Below are 25,851 nucleotides of genomic sequence, written 5' to 3'. Positions count from 1 at the left end.
GCTTACTTGGTCATTGTCTTCTATGGGCGTGCGGCAGTTTAGTGGCAAGATTTATGATAAGAGAGGAACGCGTGCGCGCGCGCGCGATTGATCGCGAGAGTGCACCAGGTGCAGAATTACGCGGCACCCACTGCTGGCTTCCTAATGAATGGTCGGCGATTAATACGGATTATGGCGAAGGCGCGTGTATCGGCCGCGCTAAGGCGTACTTAGCTGCGATTTATGCGCAACTTTGTCAACGTATTCCTCCGATACGCGCGATAAAAGGTTAGCAAAAACGTTAACCGAGGAAAAGCAAGCTTCTGGATTACTCAGATGCATCTTATACAGACAAGTAAATTGATTCTGTGCAAAAGAATGGTCACGATTAGCGATCTTAAATTCGATTCGAATTTTCTGAATTTTTAAAATCGATCTTACCCTAGGAAAAAGTGTCGAGAGACATTGACAGTTTGAGAACTACAAGCGATTAAAAAACACTGTGAGGTATCTTCTTAAAAGCTTGTCCTTAAAGTTGCCCGGAACGATGTCGCCGGGAACAGGCAATGAACACAATTACCATAAAACGTGGCATCTCTCGAGCGCTATCCTGCCTAGATAATTACACGATATCCAGCAGAATGGTGTTGGTTTTGCTCCATTGGGAATCATTTGGCGTCTCAACTAAATCGATCGTCTGATTTTACAGTACTCGCGCGTATAACGCACGTGCCGGATAATTAACATCAACCGCGCGTAATTACTCGAGCGAACTAAGCATCCGTTCAGTTCTCCCGAGAATTAAATTTCCAGAGTGAAACAAGGAACGCACCTTACGACTGAAAAATGATTTAAATGCATAGAGCACACGCGATTCTTTATCAGTTACAAAGATATTCATAAACGATGTATTGGATGTTACATCTCTCGTTATTATTGTTAATAATGTATAATAATTTTATCAAATTTAGAATCAAATTTTAATATACCTATAAGTATTATTTTATAACTTATTTACAATAATATTTTATAAACTCTGTACTAAAAATTTATACGAAAGTAACGTTCAATCAAATTTTCACTCAAACTTTTCAACAAAAAATTAACGAAACTCTTTTTTTCTTTTCAATCGCTTTTATTTATTACTGGAAATCTAATCGGCGAATCATATAATGCAATACCCACTGGATATTATCTGAAAACTCGTTTTATTCATTACGTGTCAACCACCTTATAAAACATTCGCTTGATAAGCTTCTAAATGATCGCAAAAAGAATCGCAAGCAAGCAAATGTGATATGAACATATCACAATAATACCTTATCCACATCTATATTGCATATACTTATTATTATCCTCTGTGACGATCAGCATTCCTTCTACTCATTTCTACGACCATAATTCTACGATATTATAGATAATTTATCACATTTCTTCGTTCCTCAGATATTGAATTATATATAATAACGAGAAGCAAGAAAAAGAAGAAAAAAGCAAGTTGTTATTCTTAAAAATCTTATCTGTACATCATGTATGACGTAATATTTAAACAGAGTTAAAAATGAAAGTAATGTTAAAAATCATCTTATTAAGGAGTATCGTATATTACGTGACTAATAAAAATGATATTTGAAAAGATGGAAGCATTTCTTCTTTATGATATATTCGCAAAAAAAACAGGGAAAATACCATTATCCAATAGTATGCTTCAAGTATCGATGTGGTATTGTAACGATCGCAATATTATCAGATATCAATTTAAAATTTTGTTTTTATATTTTACTTTTTGTAATCTCAGGCTTATTTTTAAGTCTGTAAATTAAATCAATAATTACCATAAAAAATTATCATATAAAATTGCCATTATATATGTTCTATGATTAAATTACAAATATTTAAGAAAAATATTAATAATTTTGAAGTAATTCTGAAATAATTCTGAAATAATGTTTGCTCTTTTAAATGTAATTGTTGTGTGTGTTTTATATTAAATTATAAAATATTTGCTCTATTTTATTTGAATTCTTATTTACAATTTACCAATTTAATAATTACATTAAATTTAAGAATAACTACTTGAAATTTTTCGTTACAAATATATCAAATAATATAATTTCCTATAGAACGTAGAGAAAAATTGAATATTAAAACATTAATCAAAACATTGAAGATGAATATTGTGTATTATGGTTTAACCTAATATTGAATCTGCTTTTAAAAGAGAGAACTATCTGTTTTCCTTGAACAGATGAAACTCATTTGTTTAGTTTGAATTTCAGAGAACTTGCAGGCTGGAATAAAATAAACCGTATCGAAGCTTGAGCTTAAGGCAGTAGATGTGGAAGTATATACAGGTTTAATAAATCTCGACGGCTCACGCGGATAAAAGCGTGCTAAGGACGTCGTCCGATTTATTTAGTTCCTCCACTTTCGAATCTTTCCACGTCGTATTCTGCCTGCATTTAAAGGATTACCAAGTTAATCCTCGCAAACAGTTTGCTGCGCGAGAAGTGCCTTCGGCAAAAGCAATTTGCAATCCTTTACCATAACAAATCGTAATAATAAAGTATTTAATAAATGAAAAAAAGAAAGATCAAAATTTGATGTAAAGATATAATGAGATTAAAAAAGTTAATTACCGATTATATTTTATTCACGTTTTTTCAAAAGATATTCGCTAAATTTACGATAATAATTTATGATAATAATTTATGATAAGCTTTTAAATACAATTCTTTAGAGTAGCTTTATGGAGTAATATTTATTAAAGCTAACTGACGATATATTAAATTAATGTTTTAAATGATTTATTTGGTTTATTATTATATATAATTTATATATAATATTTATATATTTTGCCTTAAATTCAATTATAATTCAATTATAGTTTATATTTATAATTCATTTTATAATTCATTTATATGTATAATTCAATTATAATTTATTTAATTATTTAAGTGATCATAGAATTTAAATTATCAATTTAACATTATCAGAATTTGAAAAATATGATAAAATCAAATCTCTCATAAAAATTAAAGATGTAATTCATTGTTAAGAATTTTTTTATCATATATAAATATATATATATATATATATATATATATATATTAAACAAAAATAAACTAAATATAAATCAGTTATAAAAATATATGAATAAAAATATATGAAGTAAATCAGTTATGTTCTCCAAAAGTTGTACAACACGTAAATTTGCATATTATTAATTTGCATATTAATAATTGATTTCTTTGACCTAGTTATGTAAATTTCATACAAAAAAATATTTTTCTTTTTTTGGAGTGAAAACTTATATTAATAAACACGTCAAACTGACGTTTGTTTACTCCGATTTAATTACAGTCGAAGAGAGCCGGTTCGTTTGCTTTTACAACTTGCGTAGAAATCTAACCCACATCGTAAACATAGCCAGAGATTTCTCTTTGTTCCAGACTGTAGAAAATATTGTAGCCCGCGGAGATCCCTTAAAACAATAAAATCTTCTATCTGTATCGTTGGGAAGACAAAGTTCTCGGTATTAAAGCCAAGACCAGGAAAGTATCTACCTTTTTCCTATGTCGCGAATATGACAGACGTATGTATCAAGAAAACTGACAATTTAATTTTTATACTTTTAAACACTTTTATAGAGCCGTAAATGTGTGAAACGCGAAATTAGAAATCGTATATTTTTACAGCACATTTACGACTCATGATTTTTTAAACGTTTGTAATAATTAAATATCGTATTAGTATAAAACTAACAGAATTTTTCTTTATTTTTCTTTCTTTTAAGCACAAGATACATATCAGTGCAATTTATACAATATAAAATGTTCTCGTTGTATAACATCGCGTATATATTATGTCATGGTAATTGTAATTGTCTTGGTAATAAGTATTTTAATTGCGAGAAATTTTAATAAATCGATAATCTTTCTTTAGCCGTTTTAAAGTCAGTAAGACGAGAAAAAGAAATTCGCTTGAAATTCATGGGCGAGAAATGACCAATCGCTGCGACGTCTTCCATAGCCATTTCAAAGATCCGGCGAGAGAATCTCGGCATTTTCTGCCGGTATCCACCTCATGAACCGACTAAAGCTATCATATTAGCATGTATATTGCGTCATGTCGGCGCGACACATGACGACATCACTCACCGGAAACTACCAAGGTGGATACGAACCGCCGTTTTACTATCGCACGCTCCGTTGCGGCCTGCAAACTCCCGAGGGTCTTAATGCACGGCCGACGCTCGGTCCGGCTTGAATCGGGATGCTCCGTTTGAGAAAGGTACATTGTCGCTTTGCCGCGAAATCTCGCGATGATGTATTGTACTTTTCAACTTTCAAACGAGAAACGCGAAAATTACTTTCCGAGTGCATCCGTCTGTGTACCATCGCATCGCATCTTATAATTTTCCTGTCAGAATTTTATGAAACGTCTGACATCGCGAGATGTCTCACAAAACGTTTCGGCTATTAAAAATATTCAGCTCGTCATCCCAGAAAGATTTAATGGCTGTACATCATGTAACAAAAATTATGAAAATCTTGCTGTGATGTGGCAAATTATATAATCTCGATATAATTATATAATCTCGATGATAGATAGAATGTATAATATATAACGAAATATTTCTCTTTGTTTATAATAATATTTTATATTCTGTTTTTATAAATTTTTGTGAATTTGTTTCTTTCAAAAGATATCGATTTTTGGAGAGTCAATCTTTCAGATCCATCTTTTCATTCATTTTTAGAAAAGATCATTTACTCAAAAGTTTGAAAGAATATTTATTTTATTTGTAAATATATCCATGGGTATAAATTTTATTAATTATATTAATAATATTAATTATAATATTAATTATAATTAATACATTTTATTAATTTATTTTTAAATTTTCAGTCAAAGTTTTAAGATCTAAACAAATGATGATTAATTTTGATACCTTTCTCGCAATAATTATACACAATGACAAGTTATGCATCATATGAACAAATTCGCGAAATAATCTTATTGGCTTCTCGTACATAGGATTGTAGACTAAGAATTTTTTTCTACAAAAAAAGCTTTGAGATAGAGGAATTCATACCGCGTATTTTCGGGATTAAGTAAATTCGTAGCCGGAATAAAGTGGAAAACAAGTTATTAGGGCAAGGCGACGCGGCGGAACATCAATTCCATGCATGAGTGCGTGACGAGAGGTGCATTCGCGCCGAGAGAACGCGATGGAAATTACAGGTCGTACTCTGGCGCGCGATTGTGCCCAAACCCCGGTTATATTGAGTTCTGCGAGTGGCGGAATTCTCGGCGCATTCGTCCTGACCACGGCGAACAGAATGGCCGGAAATTCTCTTGCATAACGGACGCGGCCAAAGACTTTCAAGGCTCGATCCCGCGAGAATGCATTCGAATCGAAATCCTGCGCTCTCCTGCAGAACGTTCCCAGGAGCACGAACAGCATAGGGCACGTGACAGGAATCGTACCGTGACTCAATAATTCGGTATTTTTCGTCTTTTCTTCGTAAATTTACCTGATCTTAATTGATTTTCTTCTTTCCTTGTGCCAAAATTTTTCTAATAATTTGCATTACAGAGAAACTTGTATTAGGTATTCCGAAATCGCACATGTTTCGCAATGGTTTTCGACAGGAGAATCAAATCGCTTTTTTTCCCTAAAATAGACGATTAGTATGAGAGAGAAGCGATTTCCAAACCCATTTCAATCCTGATTAAATCGTAAATATCTCTATAGGCTTTTAGGAAGTATACGATGCAGCTAAATGGATTTCATTTCGTATCAATAATCGTAATTCACGTAGCACCCAATCGATGTATATTGACCATTTCTATTTTTCATGTCTCAATAAAAAAGAATACAGTTCTTGTCGCGACTTATCACCTTATACAGTCTGCTCGATACTCCAGAAACCTCGTGTCTACAAGCGCACAGTGATAGTAAAGGATATAAGCGGCCAATAAACGTAAACAAGTCCCACGATGCCTCACCGAGTGGCCGATTTTCGCATCGGGAAGCTTTCTCGGGGGAGCGTGAAAATCGATAAATCCAGACAACGTTTGGATGTAAAATGACGTAAGAGTGTCGGTTATCTCACACGTTGATTTCGCGTAGCGTTGCAGCGACGAATACAAAAATCATCCTATCGAAAAACGCTTTCTTGCCAGTCGTGTGATGTAATATTAAAAAAGTTTTCGCGACGCGGAAAGTGTTAAGCCTGATTTATACCGTAAGAGTCCTGCGACAAGTATGTCTTTGCGCAATCTGCGAGCATGGTGCTTTCGAGAGAGCCAGCCATTTGATCGTTCCGAGAATTTTTACAAACTTTCTTTTACATAAAATCGAAAATTAATGAAATGTAAATTTTAGAGATGTCTTCAAATTGAAATAGCTCAGAAATATATCGTGTACTAGATATGTACGAAATATACATAATGTATCTGAAAAAGATGTCTTTTTAGTGACTTTTAGATTTTTTGATCAATTTGGAGTAAATGTTTTCTTTTCCCTCAGAAATATTGAGGTAAATTTATTTTATGAAGTAAAAAATTTCTCTCTCTCTCTCTCTCTCAATATCTTATTAATTTATATTTTTCTAGCTTCCACGGTTTTTTAAGAATAAATACTAAATATTTTACTGTCAATAATGTTAAAAGATAATAAAGTAAACATTACTTCTTCCTAAGTGACATTTTTTAAACATGAAGTGAAATCGAAATATCGCAGTGATATGTATAATTGCGTTGTACAGCATTGCGACGACCTATTTCATAAATTCCTGCAGAACGATAAAAGCGGCATTAACGCGTGTCGTTCGATCTCATCCTCTAGACGTTGTCGTCGTCGTCGTCCCTGCGGGATTAGCCGAGTAATCTCTCGAAGAGCCTCGAGGAGTAACGAGATCCCGCGGGAAACGACACAGACTTTTTCTCATCTCAGGAGTAGTGCATCCTGCGACGCCACCTCGCAGAAATTTTCTGTTCTCTTTTCTGCACGTGAGGCGCTTTCATTTCCAAGGAACGAGGCGTCAGAATAAAGCGTCGCTCGTTTTCGGAACGTAAATGCACGAGAGAAAAGAAGAAAACGAAATTTTCGCGTGACGTTTTGATGAAATACCGAAAGAGTTTCGCTTGCCATTGAAATTGGTAACAAAAAAAGCAATAACTAGCCAGCGCATAATTGTTTAGCTCGTATTGTTTTATTGTTAAAGGGGGAAAATAAAGAGTACAATGAATGGAATACGAATGAAAGTAAATGAATATTTCACAAAGTTAAAAGATTGTTGTGTAATAGAGAATTTTGATTTTTATATTTTAGATCAATTTTATTCCCGGGATAAAGAATATGTAAAATTTATATGCAGATTTTTTAAAATTACAAATAATAAAGTTTTTTGAATTTAAAAGGTTTGAATGAAATTTTTTAATAATAATTATAAATTTACAAATATTTTAATAAAAATAATTTGTGTAATTTTAACTTAATAATTTTATCAGAAGAGGAACATTTCAGTTCTCGATAAGTTTTGTTTACCAAATTCGAATGTTATCGAATATTCTGTGCAATGTGTGTTGCTGAATACGTATAATGCTATTTTATGTAATATATGTACACATATAATAGACCGTATACAATACAGAAAATTCGATATATATTTGCACACGGTTGTTAATTATCGTGGCTCTTTAATAATTTCGCTTATCAAGTTTCTCTTATCGATTGAATGCCGAATTCTTCATCGACGTTCACTTTATAAATATTGATTACTTATCGTGCAGTTATTGCGAACAACTCGTTTATAACCCAGAAACCTGAGCCGAGTGACCCTCTTCGCATCATCTCTTTGTATCGTTGCAGCGGAAAATTGCAATCGTTAGACCGTACGTGTAAAATCGGCCTAAGCCCCAAAATTTAATAAAACCGCTTTTTCTCGCTGGCACAAACGCCTTCTTCGTTGACCCAATTGACACACGGGCGTAAAGTGGCCTAAACTGACAGCTGTAATAAAACAGTCTAGTCTGAGCTAAAAATCTGAAATAAAGTTGGACGAAATCTTTTTTACAGGACGAGTAAAATATTGGCGTACAAATTTATTTGTGTTTGACACAGAATAGTTTCATGGATTAAGAGAAGAATATAGATGTTATTTATTTCTTAATAAAAAATATCTTCTATAGACATTATATTATATTATTTATATATATATATATATATATATATATATATATATATATCTTTCTCTCTTTACTTACGAATTTATTTTAAAGATTTGGAACTAAGAAAAAGAAAATCATTTATATAAAGAGAGAAGGATTTTTAGTAATCTAACATTAAATATCCTTGTAATCAAAAATTGTAGAGAGAGAGAAAGAGAGAGAGAAATAATAGCAACTTCTCTATCATCTTTAAGAAATATATAATCTTTAAAGCGATTATTGTAGTTATCTCTTGAATAATTAAATAATTCCCTATTATCAATTTTACTTAATATATATTAATTTGTGTGATATATTTATATTTTTTATATATGTATAATAGTTTTAATTTTTCAATACATTTATAGATAATTATTATATTATATATATGCTAGATTTCTCTTATCTACATTTTTTTATCTACATTTAGTTACTCTCCGTGGTACTCTCATTTCACCAGAGTTTTTTTTAACTTTCATCAAAGTGCTGTTATAACGCCAACTAACGCAATTCGAACTTACGAAATTTGTTTTCCGTCTTCAGTGTTCATTAATAATCAGCAGAATGGCGGACGACGAGTGCATTAATGAATTATATATATCGCTCTTACAGTTTTAGCACGGCCAAGGCGTTAAGGAATTAAGGATCGGGTAAAGTTCGTCGCGAGTTTGCCGCACTGGAGAGACCATAATTCTTCGCAACCGGAACGTACGAGTAATTGCACCAAGTCCCTTCTCACCTTATTTTCCTTGTCGTCACTTCGTCGTCCTGACAATAAAAGGACCTGGAAACTGCTCAGCTACTTTAATATCATGCCATCTTAAAGCCTAATTGTTTTTCTCAATACTTTTCTGACTATATGCGAAATCCATTTGCCTCCAAAAATATCGGAAGACCTGTGGCCTTCGAATAATCAAAGATCAAAAATGAATTTAACGAACTTGAAAAGAAACTTTTGACGAGTAAAGTTTTAAGGAAAAAAAAATAATAATAAGTGAGAGGAGTGCTATATATTCCTCGTGAAGATCTAAGAAATATGTCAAATGAAACTTGAAGAGCAGACTTCTTTGCGCCTTGTTGAGAGACTGTTGGAAGATTCCCTCGGGATCTCCGCGACTCGGAAATGCGGCGCACGAACTTGCGCGAGAAAAACTTAATTAACGAACGTTTCCTGCCTCGTAGCAGATATCTGCTAACAACGCAACAAAACGGTCGTTCATAATCCACGAGGACAGCACCCTTCTGACAGCGACCCGCAATTGCTTCCAGGATGACGCGAGTCGGTCGCCGCGGCATAAATCCTGCGCGAAGAGAATTTCACGTTCCTCTTCCTGTTGTAACCAGCGAAGGGAACTTTAACTCCGACTATTGTCGGAAATCCACCATCCTTCTGTCTCTACCGGTACAACATATCTAACTATTTCCGAGCGGGCTTTTTGCTCGTCTCGGACGAGACACCGCGCCGTTGGAAAATGAATTTTCCGACCGGATGCGGATAACTCTTTGTCGGCGATCCACCCCCTAGTGGATAACGACGGTCGAGGATAATCGTGAAGAGCGCGGTGAAGCGTAATCCCCGTTATTAACCCCGCTAGTCGAGGATTTTCTTTGCTGTTACGTGACGGTGATTATATTCAACAACGACAAATACTTATATATGGGATTCAATATAGACATATCACAAAAATGTATACTATTGAAAGGGATTATTTGAATAATTTTATTTTAAAAGAGATGTTATGTATAAAATTTTATTCTCCATGAGAGGAAAAATAAATGTAGACAGAAGTGCACATAAAATATTGGCTAAAAGTAATAATTGAAATTACCAAAACTGAAATAATAATTTTCAAAGCATTATTTGAAATTGTTATTTGAAATAATATTTGAAACTTTTAATTTTAAATTTGCATTGATTATTTTAAATATTTTTTTTTCATACATTATTTTAAATGTTACTTAAAACGTTATGTGTATAAAATATTATCTCAATTTTATTATTTATATAATATACAGAGGAAAATAATATACACATACACGAATATTTTTAATTTTTGTTTTTCAATTTTTGTTTATTTTGTTCATCTTTTGCAATATATATCTGTGATAATTTTATCTGCATAGAAATAATATTTGATTCATGCATAAAACTGACTGTAACATTAAATAAATGTTTTTATAATTATTTTTAGAGGAAAAAAGTATGGAATAACTTTCATAATTTATTGAAAATGCAGTCTTGAGGGTAATTTTTGTACAAAGGGATAAAAGCCATTTTTGCGATCTCTCTTGAATTGCAGATGAATTTTCGTTCATACGGACTCCGGAGTAACGGATGGCGGACTCGATCGTATGATATTACGGGTCATTACGAGCAGATTCGAGACTCTCGAGTATTCGCAAGTCATACGAGCCTAATTTTGAGCGGGTATAACCGGCGGACTAGTGGAATGCATTGGTACCTCTCGAGGTATGCAAATTAACGACTAAACTGCACTGTTGACGTAGAACTACCATTGATACGAAGGACCAATCTAGTCTCGCCTAAACCGTTCGGTTCGCGCTGACCGTCGCCTGCTCGTTGTTTACCGTGTGTTTCCCCATACAGCACTCGGAGTGTTCTTGATGATTTACGTGATTTTGCCGCTGATCCGCATTTAGAGCTTAATATTGCAATCGAGAGTGCACGGATGAGAATTTAACGCTTTAAAGTTACGAACGTATCATTCGTATCGACTGTTTGTTTCCCTATTGGGCAAAAAATACATTTATGAATAATGAAAAACGCGAGCGCAATTTGCAATATATACTTGTGAATCAATTCACCAGAGTATAAAATAATTATTACCCTCGTAAACACTTTGTTAGTTCATTTATCATGCGTCCCACGATTTTCCTTCTATTTTTGTTCTGTTAGCTGCTAGCATTGTGAATATCAGTAATGTTTATTCATTTCCAACTAGATTATAACGAATATTTGTTATTGATTTATTCTTTATACAGCAGTTTTATTATTGCATTTAGATAAGCATAATAGATTAATTGTGAATATGTAAATTTTCAAAGGGGGTGGGAGATAAGTTATGAGATGTGACGAAATTACACATTTATCATAACAAAGGTCTATTTAACATATTAATTTCATTCATTTTTTTATTTTTGTGATACACTAATGGAAACTATGCAGGATAGCTAACAATATCTAAGCAAGCACAGAACGATATATGTAATTTACCTAAATCAATTCTAAACGTTGATAGATAAATGATGGTAAATAATTAAACAATGATTTGTGACTAATGAAATGTATGTTAATACAACAATAGAAGGATTATTTACCATAAAAGAAGTTGTACTAAAGTACATAATTAAAATTTAAATGACATAAGATTATATATAACAAATGTTTCAAGATTATATATATAACAAATGTCAACAAACGTTTAAAATATTATTTATATAAAAATTTTTATATGCATAGAATTATAAAAAATAGATGCACTGTATGGTACAAAAATTTAATTTTTCAAATTCTATAATTGCATTATATTTGCGTATAAAAAATTATATAAAATTTAAAATTTAACTTGTTGGAATATTATTAGTGTCATTGTTCGTTTTTCACATCAGTAAATTATTATACGTTGTGCTACCTGAGCCATTGTCACTCATTTTCGCATTAATCAAGGAATCTGTTCGATTATGCCTAAAGGGTCTAAATATATACACACCTATATGTTTAACTTAGCTAGAACTACGATCTACTGATTACTCGTATTGATATCTCTACCATTGTCGCATACCATTATCGCGGATGTGCTTTGGATTTGTAATTAGTGAGACTCACTGTAATCCCAAGCCCAGTAATCGCCAGCACCCGCCGTAGGCAGCACCGTGCTCCATGCCTCTATATGCAAGAACAGAAAGAAAAAAAGGAAGAAAGAGTAAAGAACTAAACCATGCGTCGAATCCTTATACATTGTCTAGAAAGAAGAAATGGAATGCGCGCGTTTCCTAAAAGCTTCCAGTAATTTAAATACTTTAGAAACATTTGGGCGATTATTAAATTAAAATTGTCCTCTTGCAAACGCGAATATCGGGTGTTAACCAACCAAGTTTCTCTCCGCGGAATGCCTGCAAAGTTGAATCACTTTGCTCAGATAACGATTCGCCGCGAGCATAAACTCTTGATTATCCAGTTTGAGGCAGGTAACACGAAATGAACGGTTTACCTTAATCAGTTTTATATTATGTTCTATTTTCAACTTGCTCATTTATATTTGTATCTTTTAAATATCAAATACTAATCGTACTATTATATTATACTTTATTTTCATATCGATTCTTATATTTTCCTGATAGCTTTCATCATATGGTTTTCTATTTTTAATATTAATAATAATATAATATTTCGTTCATTTTATGATGGCAAAGAAAATATGTTTCTTTATTAATAACATACTAATTTAATGTTGAGAATTCAAATAATTGTTCTATTTTTCCGAGTTTTCGATAATAACTGCTAAATAATTATTTATACTATATTGATTATCGATTTAAAAATTTGCATTTGCTCTTCATATACAAAAATATATGTATATATAGTTTCTATATAATATATGCAATATATGTTTGTCGATTTATTTGTTTTCTTTTAAATCTTTTTATAGTTTTGAACATATACTCTTTTTTTACGAAATAGCAATATTAGTTTTTCGCGATGTTTGTTAAGAAATCCTTGATGAATTGATTATTCTGACCCTAATAAATTATAAAGTCTCTTTTTCTTTGTGTTTCAGCTCTCATTTCTGACTTCGCTATTTTATCTTGCGCGCTTGTAACACTCCTTTCTCTCTTCACTATCTCATTTTCTTCTTTCTTTTTCCTCCATTTGTTTCAACATGGTCATTAAGGCTGGAAATTACATTATATCGCATATAACGGCTGTGCCTGTCAGGCGGGACAAGGACAATCGCGCCTTGCAAAAAGCTTAAGAGGGGAATTAAAATGAAATTGTCCTGGTTCCTTTTGAAGAGTCCTCTTTGAAGTTTCGCGTTCTGGACGATGTCTCAGTAGCGACAAAAGACTCGGCCATGAGTTCGCAAAGACTCGCAATTATCAGTGAAGTAAGCCTTTGAATAAACATTCCACGTTGCAATCTTCGATAAAGGAAAATTGTTTATTCGAGGCATGAAGACATCCTTCTTCTATTATAAAACTTTCGACTCTTAATATCGAGAATTGTAAAATCCATTTCATTTACATTCGTTTATTGTATCGAGTGCTACGAAGTAGAATATTTTAAATACTATTTATAAAAATAACTTTACACAATATTATAATGCGCGCGTTTTCTACAATTTGCTTTCAATGCGAAAAAGTTATAATAAATAATAGATAGAAATTGATTAATCAACTAAAACGTAAGCGGCAATTTTTCACTCTTATTTCTTATTGAAGATAAAGGAGAAAGATTTAAATAAAGCTTTATATGAAAGAAAGATTCTATCATTAAAAATAATTTACAGCAACATACATTATAAATATATTTTGCAACGTACACGAAGAAGTAGGAAATTCTCAAGATAATAAAGCTATCATTAATGTATATGGTCGAGAATATTCCTTTTTGTGGACAAGAGGAAAACTCGAGAAAGTGCAGAATTTTACAGTAGAGAATAAATTGCAATTAAGATAAATCCGGTATGTTGCTTATTCGTGAGAAAAATGTAATCTCGTTCTCCGTCATTAAATCTGTCGAGTGCAGTCTGCTGAATCTTCTGTACAATGTGCGTTTTTACAAATCAATATATATATATATATATATATATATATATATATATATATGTGTATTGATATTTTATATTAAAATATTTTATATATTATATTAAAAACATATATACAAAATATCAGAATGCTAATATATTTCTGTAATGAGCTTAAATATTTTTTTATAAATTACTAGAATTATGGACTTTAACTCTTATATACTTCACGACGTTCGAGTTTTCTCTCAAACATTTCGAATGAGGGAAGCAAATATAACGAACAACTTTCGCATATTTCGCCAATCCCGTTTGCAACTGCCGAATCGCCTCCGTTAACGGCTCCTTAGTGAGTGCACCTCATTAACGAGGAACAAGTCTGATTGTAATTATCGGTGAAACGTCTTGGAAACGACCCCGACATGCCCGGCCTCTCTAATTGCCGGTGGCTTAAGAGGGAAAAATCATTTTGGGACCATCTCTCGTTTCTGCAGCTGTCGGCAATTACGCCTCATTAGGCGATCCAAGTTTTCTCGCTAATACGCGTAAAAGTTAACAACAAGAAATATATATATTTGTTCAGATATTTTATCGTTAAAAACGACGATCGATTTGATATTTGTTCAGATATTTTATCGTTAAAAACAACGATCGATTTGACACGAGAAAGGATAAAAACGATATTGATGGAGACAACCGTGTGACATGTTACCTACATACAGGAGAAAATGTAAAGAAAAAAATGTAAAATGTAAAGAATTAATGAATATTTGAAAGAAAGATTCGTCATTTGCATGAACCTCGTGCGAATGATTGATGTTGCATTTAATGAAACGTGATCTGCAATAAATTATTGGTAACTAAATAGAAGAATATAAAACTCGAATGTCGCAGATAGATTGTATATTAATAAAAGATTGTATAAAATAAAAGGTGAAATATAGACTATACTAAAAATAAAAACCGCATATAAAACCGACGGATACAAATATTAAAAATGAAATTAAGTACAATAAAATCTTAACAAAGAAAATGAAGTACTTTTAATAAATTGTGATAAATTAAGTTGTTTGATGTCTTAAAATTAAAAGATTCAATTTTATATATATAATTTTTTATATAATTTCTATATTAAATATATTATAAATTAACCCTAACAAAAAGTATTTTAAAGATTTTTTATCTTTTTATCTTTCTGCAAATGCTGACTTTTATCATAATTTTATTAATTACGTTTTATATATTTTTTCGGGATGTATCGCATACGTTCTAAAAGGAACCAGTAATAAAAAAATTAATATTATTTGTAGATTGTTCAATTAAAAGACAAACAATTCGTAAAGATATTAATTTCTACTTCCCATTTTTGTTGATTTTATATTTTGTTTTATTATACACTACCTGTAACGATGGCATGATGAGAGTTGATTTATTTATATTGTTTTTGAAGATTTATTTTTATATAAAAATTTTGTCCCTTAATATATTTTTAATAATACTAATACTAATATAGTTTCGAAGCAATACTAAAAAAAGTATAAATAGATAGTAATTTCATCCATATTAATCTAATATACGTATATTATTTTAATATCATTAAACAGTAACTATTAAATTAATTATTTCAAAATATATGTTTATTATTGTCATATGACAATATATTACGTTGATACTGTATAAAAGAAATTAAGGATAATATTTATAAAACTTTAGCAAAAAATTTTATCTTTTTATTATACAATAATTAATTTAAAAAAATGTAGATTATGTATTAAGAATTAATTTACTAACCTTTTTCACAATATGCGCCTTCATAATCACCGGTGCGACATTCGCAGATCGGTCCGCTATCCGTAGAAATGCAAATGCCACCATGCTGACATGGATCACGAGTCTCGCAAGCATCTGTTGTATTCACAATATTGCGTAAACTCTGTAACAAACACCACATCATAAGGTTATAGGAAATTATTGAATTTTAATTAATATATTTTTGTAGTAATAAATTTGTTATTGATAAACAATAAAATTATTTGAATTATTAGTTTACAATATATACTGCAAAAGCATCATATAAAGAAGATAATAAAATTATGCACTAAATATAATATTTCAATAATTGCACGATGATTTAAAAATTGCATTATATGGAAGAAGAATTTTCTCGCTCTTTATAATCGAATTATACTTTATTAAGCATAATTAACATAATCAAAACTAATTTTAGTAAACTAATGTACTAAGTAATAATTAAATTAGCATATAATACAATTAAATTTGTAAGGAATAAATGAAAAGAAGAATAGTAGCCTTACACGTCGTCCATTATAAAATTAAAAGTTTTACGATATATTATATAATAGAAAAATATTTTTTTATAAAAAAATATTTTTCTATATAAATATTTTTCTATATAATAATTAAACTAAAAGATATTTTTGAAAAAATATCTCATGTGACTGCAATTTCTCCCTACTATTGCGTATTACAATTTTCGCATCATATTATGCAGCAGATTTTTTACATGGATATGCTAGCTGCGGTAATATAACTTCTTAGCATAAATCCGAGAAAGATTTAGTATACGAGAAAGAAAGATGGAAATATATACACAAAATTCTTTATTTTCTATGATATTTTCTACGATATTCGCTGCGGCATTTCAAGCATTTCGATTGATGTCACTTAAATATTCAAAATTATATAGCAATACATCTGAGAAAGTGATATATCTTGCATATTCTCATTGCTTTTAAAGCTAATTTAATATTTAATTTTTAATGTATATGTGATACTTTTCTCTTATTCAACATGGATCAATACACAAAATATACGTATTAAAAATCTTAGAGCTTTTTAATCTATAAATGCTGAACTATCGTTTGAACTTCTTTTTATGAAAGATGATATCGATGGATTGCAAACATAATTTTGAAGTAATATATGATATACATATAAAGATATATAAGAGAGATAAACAATTTATTTCTCTTTTTCATTTGTTATATAGAACAATTCAAGAGTTCAAAAATTATTATATTATATATATATAACAATTATTATATATGACAATATTTGAAAGTGAAGATGAAGTTTTAATATTAAGAAACTTAATTAACATCTTCTTAATATTAAGAGATCTAATTAATATATAATAAGGCTTTGAATATTTCTATTTATTTAATATTATTATTAAATTTATTTAATATTTCTATTTCTATTTCTATTTATTTTTTTCAAATAAGTACTTCTTTACAAATAATTTATAAAATTCATATTTTATTTTCTTTAGCACATATTAACATATTATTTTTTTTTAAATGAATATAAATAACGTATTTGATACATATGTTTCATAACATTTATATTCGCAATATTACGCAACAAGAATTAAAAGGAAAAAAATAGCGTACTTTAGCTTGAAGAATAGCTTCCGCATTTCTTCAATTTACATTTATCTTTATTTTGTGAGCTTACACTGTTCTCTTCGGAACGACGAATAATAAACGAATACAGAACGCATCATTGCCGTGGTGAACATGTTTTTTTTACGATTCATTTATTTTGATAGTGCATACCTTTAACATCTTAATTTATTTTACATCATGCATCGTCATGTTTTAAATCTCCCAAACGAGATTTTTTTTTATTTTCAGAAGCTCAAATCATAATCGATTTTTATGAATGTTCTTTGTAAATAAACAAACATTGTATGCAATCTTGTTTCCAGAGTTCTTTTCAAGTTGTTCTAGTTGGTCTATTTAAATCTTCGTAATCAAATAGAAGCTAGATTCGTCAAGATGAATACGAGCTAATTTTAAAAAATCACCAAGATTCATATAATATAATAGCTTTTGCTATTCAAGATACCACGATTTTACTTTTATATGATAGATTTTCTGATCAAATTATATTTTTTGTATTAATAATTGATTATAACAATAAATAAATAATACATTTTCTTCAAAATATAAAAAATTTTGATATAAAATATTATTTTTAATATGAATGTATAATATATATCTGTTATAATCTGAATAAAATATACGTAGTGATTTATTTAAAAATATTAAATAATTGAATATCTTATTCAAAACTAATAATATGTGTCTGACATGTTCCTATGAAATTTATTCATCACCAATTTCATACTTATAGTTTATTCAGTTGAAGAATCTAATATTATTCTTGATGCTTCTTCTCATTCGATAAACTGTAATAAACAAAATAATTCGATAAAAATATTCAACGAATAAGCTCGCAATTTTGTTTATTAACTCTAAGTTTATATTTGGACTGGTACAATCGCTAGAAATTTTAAACTAACGTCCCAAGATATTCCATAATTTCACAGCGATCGGTAAAATATTCATAGTTAGCTCGCATCAATATTTCGCATCTTCTAGCGAAGATGGAACATTCTTAACTTTCGTGAGAGCGGCAAGTCAAACTCGCGAATAAATTCATCTTTGCGCAACGAGTATCCGCAAATTCGATGGATAAGATAATCACGGAGATCCCGATCTCTCTCGCTCTCTCTCTCTCTTTCATTCGATGCAACTTTTGCCGAGTTCATAGTACGTGCTTGTATTGACCGGTAAATAATAAATATTTGAACTTCCATTCGCGTTTTGAAGGATACGCTGCATAATTTCTATCTCCGCGAGAAAATCATTTGTTAGCGTTTGAGGTTCGCTGTATTATTGTTCCTGTTTCTTCGGAAAATGGTGGGTTGCATAATTAATCATTAGTAGCTTCTTCGTAGGTAATGAGTTGTTATATTATCTTTAATTCACGGAGGACCTCTTCTCCAACTTTTTCCGCTTCGACAGATGGTTCAAAATTTTCGCAAGGAATTTAGTGAAGCAGTGCGGATGCACGTGTCGGGTCATGGGGTCAATCGCGTCGCTGCGCTCTATTATTGCGGCCAGGCTGGGATTCCACAGAATTGGCAAATGGCCACATCGAAGGATACGGAATAGTAATTTTAGCGATGACGCGAAACGAAGGGTAACGATATGGGTTAACTCCATCGTGCATTGAATATATGAATAGGCAGCATATGTTCAATATTGCCAGAATTGGTACAATTATATTAAATTTTGACTCAAAAAGTACTTTAGTACCCACAATGTACATAAAACCCATTTCGTTACATATCATATTTAAAAATTTTTTAAATTATTTAATTCGGAATAAAATAAATTATATTTACTCCGATTCCAGTTAGTTTGTACCGTTTATTTTACTTGATATTATGTGCATTATAAGCTTGAATGTTTTTCTTAATTATATAAAAGAATATTTATTATACAAACATATTGCGTATTTATTCTTATGAAATTTTAATTTACAATTTAATTGTATATTATATAATTATATAATATATGTTATATTATATATAATATATGTTTATATAATATATTATATATAATATATTATATATAATATATGTATTATATAATATATGTTATAAAAACAAGTACAATGTTCAAAATGGCAAATTTATTACAAACGATAATATATCTTGACATTCTTTTATCAGAAAACAAATAAATTGCGGATTCAACAAAGCATTCGCCATTAAAAATAAAATCAGATATTTGCAAAGCGAACCGTAACCGTATATCTCCTGTATATTCTACGCAAAGAGGAGTAAAAGGACTTAGAGTAACGAATACACCCTGCACGAATACGACCATCAAGCCTGCTTAACGAGTCGACCGCATTAATCATACTGGACCACACGGTGCAGAGGATTGTTAACGAGATTTCCTACGAGAAAAGCTAATTGACGTCTAGTCGTGGCAAATTGCATTTTCGATACGACCCCGGCTTAGCTGTTTCTGACCTTCCTGCAGTTAGTAAAATAATACGGTTCATAATTTCGATGCAATAAAAACCGATCAAATGAATCAAATATAATATTAATTGAGATAAATATAGCTATATATATGTATATATTAAATACAAGGTTTTAATTGAGATAAATATAGCTATATATAAGTTTCATATATTGAAATCGAATATTGCTAGGCTAGAAAAAATTAATTTGTTCCTTCTAAATCTAAACATAATCTTATAAATCCAGAAACTGTTGTGCATATACATATACCATACATGTATGTTTGTAAGAGAGAATAAAAGATATATATAAGAATAAATTGCATCATATAAAAAAGTAAATGAATGAATTTAAAAATTTGTAAAAATACAAAGCTATTCACACGTAAATTCAAGAATATTAAAAAATATTCGTGAATCATTTTCTAAACGTCATTATGCTTCTAAACGTCATGAATCGCAGCCTCTCGTGATTATCATATTTCTTTTGAGATTAGTTCAAAAATTGCATATAATTTATGGAACGAGATTAATTAACTGCAATTAATTCAGCGTACACGGAATTTGGCGAGAACAAAAGCTGCATAGTGTTTATGAACTATGCGCGGCATAGTTGCGTATAAGTATGCCTATCGTAGTGAGATGGAAGTATTCAAATAAATCAAACGATTTAAGTTGAACGGAATTAAACGTTGTTAGCCCATCCTCGTCGGCAATTTTCTATGCTCGCACGTAAAACAATCTACTCAAACAGTTTAGCATGGATAACAAATTTAGAATTTAAAATTCTAGTTTTATTTTTTCTACAACTACAATCAAAAATTTCGTTTACATATCAATAAAAAAATGAATATCAATATTAAAAATGACAAAATAGTGAAAATCATGGTAAAATAGATGAAAATAATAATAAAATAGACTTCATGAATTTATAATGTAGCGATATAAACGAAGCACAAATGATGATGAGTAAATTAAGCAAATCGAATTTATACTAGTTTTAATTAAGTGAAGTATTTGATTCCTACAGAAATGCCAATTTGAAAGACTTATTGTGAATGTTGATGCATTTCCTCCGTTATTCCCAAATGTGGGTTGCAAATATTCAGTAAAACGATTACGTATGCGTCGCCACGAAGGAGAGAATTTTCGCCCAACACTAGCCATTGTGTCTCCGAGGACGCAACATCCCAGGTGCAACGTGCATTCTTCCGACCGCGAAGTACGTCGAGGGAGCTGCGAGCCGCGGCAACTCTGATAAAGTCAGAGAAGGGATGGCTTTAGCCTCCTGTCAACCTGTCGACGGAAACTGAAGCGATAAATAGGGCCCCAACTGCGGGAGCACAACTGCAGCTTTTCGCCGTGTGCAACACGAAACTGCGTCGTGCTAAAACTGCACGATCCTATCTAGTCTTGACCACCGAAAATCCTGGACAGCGCGTACGCGACCCCGGGGCATATAAACCAGGGCGGAGATACACATCCGACACGAATAAGTCGCATCAAAGGGAACTCACTCGTTGCATTCGATGCAGTTTACCGAATTAACAACCGCGATGGCTAACCACGTTAACGTCAATAGCACGCTACGACTATCTCTCCGGATCCGATTGCATAATTCATTAGCTACTTCGTTAATTACCACCGTTCAATGAACGAGCGCCTCGAAAATTAACTCTGTTCTTGATTTCCGAAAACGTCGAGCGATTGCACAGAGATATAATAATATCACAACATTAATATTCATTTTAAATCAAGAAAATATTTCAAAAACTTGATCTAATTATATAAAAGTTCTAATATAACTAATGTTTTTTTTAACATTATGATGATAAAGATATAAATATATGTTAATTTTTATTAGTTTCTGCAGATTATTATTATATATATATTGTTGCAAAATATAGTGATAATCTTTTATCTGACTGACCTGACTTATCATACGAAGTTAAAAGATAATATAAAATTTGTGTGTGTGCAAAGAAATTTAATATAAAGATATAAAAGATGAAGCAAATTTGAAGTGTAATGATACGAAGACGGTGCAGTTTTAATGAGAAGAAAATAATATGGATATCAGCATTTAAAATCTACGATTTTACATTTGGTTAAATAAGCATACGAGAGTCTATAACAAAGTTTGACGTTGACTTTGACTAAATCGGAAAAGTCTGCAACTCTACTTCACTTAAACTTTAAATCTTCCTATTAAACTCGGCCGATTTCCTCTCTCTGACGCGGTTCTAATAAAAATTCATATTAAAGTTCTGCATCTGTATTAAGTATACCTATGCAGCAATTTTGCAACTGTTTAAAATATTGCAGAACGTCTTATTAAGGCAATGTCTTATAAGTAGGACGTCTTATTCCGAATTATGTTAATATCAATCTGATATGCAAATTTTGCAAAAGATATATTGCTCTACAGAAAATATTAAAAATCGGAAGCAATATATGTCGATGATGAATTTAAAGAGTAGAGAAAAAAATAAATAATGTTGAATCAACAACGTCAATATAATTGAAATTTACTAATTTAAATTAGAATTCAATTAATTTATTTTATTAACTCAATAACATTATTAATCAAATCAATATGCCATATGCTAATGTTAATAGTGTTATTACATTAATAAAATAAATTCCAATTACACTGATGTTGTTGATTTAAAATTATTTTTTCTATATGTTCTTATATGTATTTTTATATTTTGATAGTTTTCGTCACTTGTAGCCTAAAATTATTGAAAGATGTATAAGATCTCTTAAAATTATTTTCATTTTTACAAATAAAAGTAACATTAGAAACTTCATTCATTCTGAAAAAAATCTCTTTAATGAAACGCGCATCATAGTTTCAATATTGCGCATTCCGAACTTAATAGCAAATTGCGCTCAAAGAGACAAGAGAAATACAGACACACGTATATACTACTGTAATCGTCGCCGAGATGTCTGGTGAGTGTTTCACAGAGTTTCTCGAAACGGTATAACAGCTAAACGCGATGTCTCGCGGTGTTTCGAGTTTCACCCAGCTTCGATACCGCGGTCTAGCCCCTCGAATTCGCGGATTTGTTTCCAGAGGCAGCCTTGTCGTCGGTTTCCATTAAGGAATACGTGGTAAATCTTTGGGTCCGCGATCCTTCACACACACGGGATATAGCGAAAGTTTGCAAACCGATTCCGAGACTTGTCACAGAGTTTACGATATATATTCCCACCTCTTGCCATGTAGTTTCCATCCAATTCCTGTGCACTGCCGGCACCTCGTTTCCTCGAGATGTTGCCGACGATGCAACGAAATTTACCGGCCAGTCAGGATTCTATAGAAGGGAATTTCTACGATAGTAAAATCAAATCACCTACAATATAGACATTTTACCAATTATCCAACCGTTGTTGTAAGTTCTGATTTTAATACACATCGAGTGCAAATATCGTGTCAATGTAGTAAAAATTTACACCATACATTCACATAATATGCTTTAATTGTACATATTTTTATTATGAGATAGAAGAGTAGAGATTTGATCGAAAATAGATACAGCTTTCGTATAAAATATTTTATGAAGCATTAATAAAGACGCATGAAATTTTTATAAAAAGTAACTTGCGTTAGTAAGCGAAAGAAAGAATTAAAAATTACTCTGACGAAAAAACTTCAACATTTTTAGTTACTGCTTTATACTAACAGAATTGACATTTTTTTAAAGCGTTACATTTAAAGCGTGCATTTAAAGCAATGTGATTTACCGCAACGCAAACATTCACGAACGAAATTTCGTATTTTTCATATCTTTTTTCGCAAGAAATAAATGTTTATTACTCTCTATTTTATTTAATCGTACAGGAAAAGAGATTAATAAACCGTGAAGTAAAAAAAAAAGAAAGAACGAGGAAGAGAGCGTTTTAGAAGATATTTATTTTTTGCGCCGTAGTATTATAACAAGTTCCAAGTCCTATCGAAATGTAATTAAGCACATCGGTTACGCAGTCGTTTAGCAGCCAGGGCGTGCGGTCATTATTATTAATTGGCTTTAACTATCACGCGCGAGAGAAGAAAGATAAAAGGGCTCGCCGCGCGTTGAACAAGGTCCCTGCGCCCTGTAAAATGCGGCCCGGCCGTTACTCTACATCATGCTTTTTTTCGCCATTATCCGTGCGCGAAGTTACGGAGGACTTGGTAGCATGTGAAAATTGTTTTAACGAGTTGCAGAGATTGCGGCGTGTAACAACCCATCCCCGTCTGCAAAGTACTTCAGCCGGAGAAATAACTGGAAGAGGCCGGAAGTTAAATACGTTTACCGCGGCCCATTACAGACTCTCGCGTTGAGAAAAGGCATATATTTGCCACTACCCCGTCGCGCTTGATGAATATTACTGCCTAATATTACTACTGCTCGTTATCGTTTATTCTCTCGAAAAGAAACACGACGTTGAGAATCCAATTGCACAGATTTAAAAATAACTCCTACGTGAATTTTAGAGTGCGCCATATATACGCGTATATGCACTGGAAAGAGAAATATTCAATTTAATTAACACAGTTTTTCTTCTGTATTATATATTTTTCCGATTCTTCATTTTTATTTCATTACGTTTCGCTTACGTGTGCTGCTTTTATTTTTACCTTTTTTTCCTCTTTTTTTACGTTTATTCTAAAAATAGAGATAAGAATATTTCAGAAATATGAAAAAATTTATCAAATTATAATGTAAACGATCGTTACTCAGATCGGTTGTTTAGCTAAATATCCGATACTAAATATATTACTTCTCATTTTATTTGCTATATCGTAATATTCCTTGACGGCTCCTGATTTATTTAAAATCGCAATCGATCGATACGATTAGCGTTTCAGACGTTTGCTACGGAGACGGAAAATTTCCGAACAAATACGAGCTCCATTATTTCGCTGAGAGCTCATCGAATATTCATTCCGTCATAGACGTGCCGCGGCATTTCTACTAAATGTGAATTCTTCGATTCGCCTTGTCAAAGATCTAAAATTGGGTGATCGATGGGATGATATAGAGTGAGTTTGAAAAATGGTAAGACATATTTTTCACAGCATTTGAATTAATGTATGTTAATACTATATTAATTTTAAATATGATTATAATATTTATGCATTAGATATATATTGTATATCATAGTAAATTGTCCTATCTTGATCTAAGATAGGACAATTTACTATTATATACAATATCTAATCTCACTCTAATCTCGTCTAATCTCACTATGTGATTAAAGATCATAATTTATAAAAGATATTAAAAAGAAAAATTTCTTTTTAATATCTTTTATAAATTATGATTAATATTATGACCTAATATATGTTAAAATAAATTAAAATATGTTAAAATAAGCTTTTTCGCTTATTTTCACTCAAATTCGACAGCATTTCTTTTGTGCATTTGTTAGCACAGAGATTGATAAAATATATCATAAATTCGTTTTTCTATTATAATTTATTAAATAAATAATTATTCAATTTATATGTGTGGTTATCTCTTCAGTGAAAATAGAGTTTATGATAATCTACTGAAAAGTTTACGATTATTTACTAATTCCCGAATCTTTTCGATATATCTTTCATAAATCTATTGTGCAAAAAAACACTTATTATGTGCAACACTAATTTATTTTTGTATCATGCGGTGAAAAAAAATTTTCAATAATTTTTCTTTAACTTCCCGGAATATCTTAACGTTTAAGTGTTGTAGCGATAAGTGAGTTTGTAAATAAACTCACTGCAGCATCTACAAAAATTCTAATTAATCCTTTTTTCGCTCTCTCCACACGGATCCTTATTCAATGGCGACCAACTTAGTTCTGTACAAGGCTCAGCCATATTACGGGCGTGATTACGAAAGTTGTCAACTTGATTAAATGGTTCTGCTTCGGCCAAAGTTGGCTCAAAGGGATAATCGTGTGAGGTGTCCGCCTGGAGCAACGCACTGGAACTTTCTTAAACTGGACGGAGATTGGAAGAGACTCATTTTTCGCGAGGGAAATTCGGCAATACTGTTTCAGTCACGAG

General features: G+C 31.2%; 1 protein-coding gene across 2 annotated transcripts in view; it reads right to left on the bottom strand.

The window, feature by feature from the left end:
• Positions 1-25,851, bottom strand: part of LOC105257546 (neurexin-1) — a 212,841-nt gene that overhangs the window by 108,191 nt on the left and 78,799 nt on the right. Inside the window, exons 3-4 of one of the 2 annotated variants that reach the window (XM_025414874.1) lie at positions 15,756-15,897; positions 12,047-12,106 (exon numbers count right to left, since the gene is read on the bottom strand). In XM_025414874.1, coding sequence (XP_025270659.1) covers positions 12,047-12,106; positions 15,756-15,897 — 202 coding nt within the window. The remainder of the gene's footprint in view (positions 1-12,046; positions 12,107-15,755; positions 15,898-25,851) is intronic. The other variant, XM_011268232.3, reaches the window with a different exon arrangement.

The sequence above is a fragment of the Camponotus floridanus genome, unplaced genomic scaffold (assembly GCF_003227725.1).
Source record: "Camponotus floridanus strain SB8 unplaced genomic scaffold, Cflo_v7.5 scaffold9, whole genome shotgun sequence".
Taxonomy (NCBI): Eukaryota; Metazoa; Arthropoda; class Insecta; order Hymenoptera; family Formicidae; genus Camponotus; species Camponotus floridanus.
This window is presented reverse-complemented; position numbering and strand designations above follow the sequence as displayed.